This window comes from Arvicola amphibius, chromosome 6 (genome assembly GCF_903992535.2).
Source record: "Arvicola amphibius chromosome 6, mArvAmp1.2, whole genome shotgun sequence".
Lineage (NCBI taxonomy): Eukaryota > Metazoa > Chordata > Mammalia > Rodentia > Cricetidae > Arvicola > Arvicola amphibius.
Genome location: NC_052052.2, coordinates 13,362,493 through 13,370,225, shown reverse-complemented (window position 1 = coordinate 13,370,225; position 7,733 = coordinate 13,362,493). Strand labels below are relative to the sequence as shown.

Genomic DNA, 7,733 nt, shown 5'->3' with positions numbered 1-7,733 from the left:
TATTTGTGGTTTTTTGAGACAAGGTTTCTCTGTGTATCCCTGGCTGTCCTGGAATTTGCTCCAGTCTGGCCTTGAACTCACAAAGATTTGCCTTCCTCTGCCTGCTGTGTGTGCCACCACCGCCCAGCCAGCACTAAAGCTTTATTTAAAGCTATTAAATTATCTGAGTCTTGATGAGATTTTGAGGTCCCAGCATCTCATATCTCATTGCTCCTGCGGGCCCAGACATCCTATAGCCTTGTTAGAAAAAAAAGGGCCTTTATTTAAGAAAAAACCTTATTTTTTTTTTTTTTTGAGGTGGAAGTTTGCCCTGTAGCTTAGGCTGGCCTCAAACTTGCAGTCCTCCTGCATGTCTTCTCAGTGTTGGGATTACAGATGTTTGCCATCATACTTGGCAGTGTGCAAATTTTAAATCTCATTGGTATAATTTCCTGTGTGGCATTACGCATAGAATCCAGGGTCTCATGCTAGGCTGGTTCTCTGCACTGAGCTCTCTATAAGGTGAGCCATGTGGGCTCTTATTTTTCTTAAGTAGTTTTTAAATCTTAAGTAGTTTTATTAAGTTTTAAGGGGAGCCTCCAAGGAGGATGCTGGGACAAACCCATGGCACTCTACTTCTACTGAGTTATAGCCCCAGCATCTTTTTACTTATTTTATTTTTTGAGACACGGTCTTACTATTTTGCCCTGGCTGGCCTGGAACTAGCTATGTATACCAGGGCTGGGTTTATGTGGGATGTGTGTGTACTACTGGCTGGCTGGGTTTCTGTGTGTGGGGTGTGTGTATACTCCTGTCTGGGCTCTTGTGTGGGATGTGTGTGCTTTCCTGTCTGGGCTTGTATATGGAGGTGTGTGTGCTCCTGTCTAGCTCTTGTGTGGGATGTGTGTGCACTCTTGTCTGGGCTTGTGTGTGGGGTGTGTGTGTGCACCCCTGTCTGGATTCGTGTGTGGGGTGTATATGCACTGTCTGGCTCGTGTGTGGGGTGTGTGTACACTCCTGAATGAGCTTGTGTGTGTGGGTGTGTGTGCACTCCTGTCTGGATTCATGTGTGGGGTGTATATGCACTCCTGTCTGGCTCGTGTGGGGTATGTGTGTGCACTCTTGAATGGGCATGTGTGTGGGGTGTGTGTGCACTCCTGTTTGGGCTCCTGTGTGGGATGTGTGTGCACTCCTGTCCGGGTTCCTGTGTGGGGTGTGTGTGCACTCCTGTCTGAGTTTCTGTGTGGGGTGTGTGCGCACTCCTGTCAGGGCTCCTGTGTACTACACATGAAAGAATCCTAAATTTTACCTGTTTGTGAACCTGGTACTGATTGTTCTTTTTGAAGAAGGGAAGGCAATGCAGTTGACTATGCTCCCTGGAATAAAACAATGATCAGTGATCCAGCCTCAGCTCTGTTTTGTGTCTTTAGAGTTTACTTAGAAGATACTTTTGCATTAAAATGGGGGGGGACCAAAGCTAGATGTGGAGGCACACCCCTATAATAGGGCACTTGGACATCTTCAGCTATATATCAGCCTAGGCTATGAGACCTTGTCTTTTTTTTAAAAAGGAGGGGGGAGTGGGGAAATGGCACAGTGCTTAAGAGTATCTGTTGCTTTTTCAGAGGACCCAAGTTCAGTTTGCATTACCTGTACTGGGTGCCTCGGAAGCACCTGTAACTACACCTCCAGGAGATCCAATATCCTCTCCTGGCCTCTGTGAGCATAAGGCATCATGCCAATTTCCTTGTGGGTGGTAACCAATTTCTTCTGTTTGTAAATTGTCCAGTTGGTGTAAGGGGTGAGCATCTGACACTTGCAACTAGAGGCCCTGTCCTCGCTGACTTTGTGAAATTCACCCAGGAGAAGATAATGATACCTATTACATTTTTCTGCTTTAGCTTTTGTTTTGTGACGAGGGCTCACCATGAATCTCTGGCAGGCTTGGAGCACACAGACATGCTTGGATTAAAGACAGTGTCTCTCTGTGTAGCCCTGGCTGTCCTGGAACTCACTGCATAGACCAGGCTGGCTTTGAATTTAACAAAGCTCTGCCTGCCTCTGCCTTCTGAGTTCTGGTATTAAAGTGTGTTCCACCATGCATGTCCTTATGTTTATTTTGATTTTATGTGTATGTGTGTGCAACATGTGCATGTTTGGTTCCCAAAGACCCAGGAGAGGGCATCAGACTCCTGGAACTGGAGTTACAGACAGTTGGGAGCTGTCATGTGGGTGCTGGGAACTGAACCTGGGTCTTTTGCAGGAGCAGCTTGCACTTTTAACCCCTGCGCCATATCTTCAGTTTCTGCCCTTGATTAATTTCTGTAGGTGAGGCGTTGAGTGACTCCAGCTCAAGGTGCTGTAACCAAGATGTTGGTCACCACCAGGTTTCTGAAGGCTGGGTGGGCTTGAGATGGTCCTCTCATGGGGGTGTCACGTTGGTGCTAGCTGTGACTTAAAGGTGTCCTGGGCAGTAGGACTCTTATTGGAAGTGTCCTAGACAAAGGGCTTTTGTGTCCTTCCAACGTGGCTGCTTATCTCAGGACAAGCAATGCAAGACGGTTTCTCTGTGTAGCCTTGGTTGTCCTAGAACCCGCTTTGTAAACCAGGCTGGCCTTGAATTCAGAAATCTACCTGCCTCTGTCTCCTGAGTGCTGGGATTAAAGGCATGTACCACCACTGCCCAGCTTTTAAATTTTACTGAAAAGATTTTCAAAGGACTTATTTTATGTGCATGAATGTTTTGTCTATATGTGTGTATACCATTTTCATGACTTGTGCCCTCAGAGATCAGAAGGCATCAGATCCCTTGGAATTGGATTTACAATGGTTGTGGGTGCTGAGAACTGAACCTGGGCTCTCTGAAAGAGCCATTTCTTCAGCTCCCTGAAAATTGATTTTTATTGACAGGCACTGTTGGCTCACAATTTTAATTCCAGGACTTGGGAGGCAGAGGCAGGTGAATCTCTGGTTTGAGGCCAGCCTGGTCTACAGATTGAGTTCTAGGACAACTGGGCCTACACAGTGAAACCCTGTCTTGAAAAACAAAAAACTTTTTATTTATGTGTATGATGTGCCCCACTAGGAACTCTATCTTCAGGGGAAGGGCAGAAGAGGATATTAGATTCCCTGGGGCTAGAGTTACTGGTGAGTATAGGTGTTGGGAATTCAATCTGGGGTCTGTGGAAGAGCAGCTTGTACTAAGTGCTGAACTCTCTCTCTAGTGCCTTCGATTTGAAGTTCTCAGATACTTCCCCAGCCTCTCAGGCTTAAAAGACTTCCTTTTCAGTTTTAGTTCTTAAAATATTACTATTCTGTAGTTCCTATCTTATTTTTTTTAAATTACTTCTTTTTAAATGTTTATTTTGTATACAGTATTCTCAGTATTCTGTCTGCTTGTACGCCTGCAGGCCAGAAGAGGGCACCAGACCTCATTACAGATGGTTGTAAGCCATCTTACATGGTTGCTGGGAATTGAACTCAGGACTTTTGGAAGAGCAGGCAATGCTCTTAACTGCTGAGCCATCTCTCCAGCCCCCTATCTTATTTTTTAGGTCAGAATATTGATGAAACTTGTGCTTCATCTAAACTGCTTTTCAGTGTTTGATATCTAAATGTATATTTTTGAGACAGAAAAACAGCTTGTAAGTTGCTATTTAGATCAGACTGGCCTTGAATTTATGGTAATCCTCTGCTTCCCCAGCGTTGCCACTACAAAGCATTTTAAAAAGATTTAATTTATGAGCATATGGGGGGGGGGGTTATGTGCATGTAGGAATGCAGGTTCCTATAGAGTCCAGGAGAGGGCATCAGATCCCCTGGAACTGGAATTACAGGCCTTAGGGAGCAGCTAGACCTGGGTGCTGAGAATGGAATTCTGCTAAGCTATGTCTTCAGCCCTTCAAATCTAAATTTAGAACACAGATGTTATCCCAGGTCTTCGAGACAATACTAGAACAAATCTCTACTACGGAAATGTGTTTGAAAAGGAAGATGTTTATTCTGAGTGCCTTCTCGTTACCCAAAAGTCAGAAATATTTGACTTGCCATTACTTCCAATGGCCAGATGTGGCTTAGCACACCTATAATTTCTCAATATTTGGGAGGTTGAAACAAGAGTGTTGTGTTTTAGGCCAGCCTGGGCTACAGCGGAACACCCGAAAAAAATAACCCTTCACCTTCGGGGTTATAAACCGATGTGGAGACCCACACCTGTAATTCCACCAGAGGTGGAGATAAAGGATTGCTCAGGTCTGAGGCCAACCTGTACTAAATAGGGAGCCCACGGCTCCGGAGGTAAAGCTAGCACTCTGGAGCCTCAGGGAAGAAGGCTGCGACCACATTTCAAAAGATCAACAACCTCCTCTCATGATTATTACCGAAGGGTCCCAAATATACAAATGAGGGACAGCAATAATATGAACTCGTGAAGAAAATCGTTGCCATGAGGTGGAGTGCGGAAAGGGCTTTGCGAACTGGGAAGCGCTAGAACGGCTGCTCGTGTGGTACACTGGGCAGAGGAAGCGGTTAACAGCGAGCAGGCTTTGGTCTCTTGTCGTCCCTGACCGGACCAGGATGGCGCCATTCCGCCTGCTCGCACATTTCTTCCGAACGCAAGTCACAAAACTCACATTTTTTCTTAAACTGGAAGCTGTATTTACCCTTAGAGCAGCGTCCGCGTCCGCGCAGTAGTTAGTGCTCCTGCGAGCATGCGCAGTGGTGCCCGCTCTTCTAGCGCACGCGCACAGAGCATCTCTCCCAGCGCTCCCCTGAAGCGCTCAGTGCTGCGCAGGCGCATTGCCCTGAGAAGGCAGAGGCGGCACAGCGCCTTACGTTTTTGTTGCGCGACCCGCGGCGCCCCGTCTGACGCGCACGATTGCGTCACTTCCGCCCCCTCCCGGGAGGCGGCGCTGGGCCGGTGGCAAGCCCCCGGAGGGAGCCGCAGTAGTACGACGGAAGATGGCGACGAGCGGCGGCGACGAGGCGGCGGCAGCGGCTCCAGCGCCCGGAGCCCCGGCGACCGGGCAGGACACGACCCCGGGCTGGGAGGTGGCGGTGCGGCCCCTACTGTCCGCGTCCTACTCCGCCTTTGAGATGAAGGAGTTGCCGCAGCTGGTGGCCTCAGTCATCGAGAGGTACCGGGCGGCGGCGCCGACGGTCAGCGCGGTGGGGGGGAGGGGAGAACCTGCGGGGTCGTGAGTCCCCGCTGCCCCACAGCCTCCCGCCGGGAATCCGCCCCACGCATTCGGGGCTGCCTGGCGCTGAAGACTCGAGCTCCCAGGTTTCCTCCCGTGGCTAGCGTAAACCATTCCTGACTCGATTTCCCCTCCAGAGCAAAAGTTTTATGGCTGCCCTTGCTGGAGGGCGTGGCCTCCAGCATTTGCGAGCTGTTTTTTGAGGTGCTAGGTGCTCCTTGGCGGGTGTCTCCCGGGCTGCCCCTCCGTGTTAAGGTCAGGGCGTGGATGAGTTTGCATTTCTCCCTGCCAGCGGAGCCCGAGATTTACTTTGGAGATCTACCACATAGTTTAATAACGGTCTTTCTTTGGTGCTCTGATCACTGGGGGGCACGTGCTGTTTCTGTGACTGAAGCCACTAGTTACCACTGAATACTTTGGTTTTACTTTGCATCTCTCGTACTTTACACTGTGACTGCGTGTGTCGGAGAGCTGAGTCCTTCTCTTTCTCAATAAAATACGTTCATTCTCTTACTTATAGGACTGCTCGTTGTCTTGCTGTTATGTGCTGTTACCTTTTTATACAGATCGTCTGATTGCAGGAGTCGTATTTCTTCATGGCAAGGTGGCGATCTTAGTATCTGCCTTTTCTTTGATGAGTTTAATAGTAGACTCAGGCTTTTAAAGCCCGTTTGCTTACTTTCGTTTTCCTAACCAAACCTTGCACGGTAACTCCCTGAAATTGCTAAGCGGGTCATTTGTTGGTCAACAGAGTATATCTTAATGTTATTTGGAAAGTTAGAAATCGCTGTGTGTTACTCAAGGGAGGCTCATGGTTTGACACATTGTCAGAATTGTCACAGTAATGGTGATGCTTTGGCTGAAGGTTCCTTAACAATTTATAATAAAACAGTGATTGAGTCTGCTAACTTAAGATTTAACAGGTAGATTTTCCTACTTAACTATGTTCAATAATGTTCTGAAGTTGTAAAAAAGTACCAAAAAGTATTACTCTTAAATTATGTGGCCTCTCTTTATTTTACTGGTTTTTCTTTTTTCTTTTTCTTTTTTTTAAAATCCATGTGTACGTGTATGTGTACTTGCCATTGGAGGCAAGAGGTCTCCAGATTCCCTGGAGATGGCATTATGGGCAGTTATGAGCCACCTGACGCTGATGCTGGGCTCTGAGCTTGGGTCCTGGAAGATCAGGAAGTGCTCTTAACCACTGGGCCATCTCTCTACCCCGAACCTACTATCTTATAATCTAACCTAATTATTTTTATGTGTGTGTGCTAATGGAGACCACAGGACAAGTTTTAGGAGTTGACTCTCTTCTTCCTTCCATCTTGGTTTCCAGGGATTGAACTCAGGTTTCCAGATTTGGATGCTAGACACTCTTCCCCATCTCGAGCCAACCATGCAGACTCCTGTTTTACTGTCTTAAATGTTTAAATCACCGCTATTTTCCCGAATCATACCTACCACTTAACAATCAACAATGTTCACTTCCTGTTAGAGGATTTTCTTTTGTATTTATGGGTGTGAACTGAGGTTGCAATGCCATTTGTTGGCATTCATGTATATCCCATATGCTTGGTCCTTGCCTTTTAAACTTAGAGAAGCCCCTGGCAACCTGTTGAATCCAAACACAAAACTAGATTTGAACTTTGCTAAGCGCTAGTCACCCCTCTGCATTCTTCATTATCTGAGAGAACCAGGAACTGTGTTTGTAGACATGAAAAAACCTCTTTATGGTGTTAGGAAAAGTGGTGTGTATTTAGTAATACTGTGTTTTATTGCAAGTCAGGAGTTTTGAACTCCATGTTCTGGTTTTTATAGCTTAGTGAAGTTTGAAGTCCTGTTCTGTCTTCTTGGGAGAAATTAGATTGTACAAAAAAGAGTTAAACCTCTGGTTCATAAGTTCCTTACACTGTAAAACTGTTGTGTTGAGGGTAGAGCACAATCAGTGGCCTTTGCTGAAGGCTCAGGTAGTAACTGCAGGTCTGTGGGCTGTGCGGGCAGTTCATTTCTGCCATCTTAGACGAAGGCAGCCATGTGTGATATTATCCAATTTTGACCAAACGTGATGTGTTTAACTTCTTACAGGCCTTAAATGTACACATCACATCCAGACATTAAAAGATAATAAATCCACTCCCCTGGGCAACTACCTGGGCCCGAATTTGCTGACCTTTGTTTTAGAGCACACTAATTATACCCTGTTAACCAATTTCTCAAATGTTTTCTTTCCTGAAAAATGCAGTAGGGGACTCAGGAATGTGGAACCATTTGTTGCCTAGGACGTTAGGCCAATGAGCATAGTTTAGCCCAGGTTTCTGCTGGGATGGGCATTGTTTCTGGCTGTCGTGGGTTTAAGGACCGAGGCTGCTACTAGTCTGCTGTTTTGCTTGTGGGACGGCTGTTCGTCTTCTGTACTTGCCTTGTTCCTCCATGGTCACAGCTGGCCTCCTTTCCCCCTTGCCTCCAGGGATCCCTGGTTTTTCTGTGGCAGTGTGCTGGCCTCTGCATCCTTTTTCGATGTTCTGGCTTCGTCACTGCAGTCCTTATTCCCTGTCTGGC

General features: G+C 47.0%; 1 protein-coding gene across 4 annotated transcripts in view; it reads left to right on the top strand.

The window, feature by feature from the left end:
* Positions 1-4,887: 4,887 nt before the first annotated feature.
* The window catches only part of Ubr4 (ubiquitin protein ligase E3 component n-recognin 4), a 117,640-nt gene continuing 114,794 nt past the window's right edge, over positions 4,888-7,733 (top strand). For all 4 annotated transcript variants that reach the window (XM_038334654.1, XM_038334655.1, XM_038334653.2 and 1 more), the window contains exon 1: positions 4,888-5,114. In XM_038334654.1, coding sequence (XP_038190582.1) covers positions 4,939-5,114 — 176 coding nt within the window. In that variant the 5' untranslated portion in view covers positions 4,888-4,938. The remainder of the gene's footprint in view (positions 5,115-7,733) is intronic.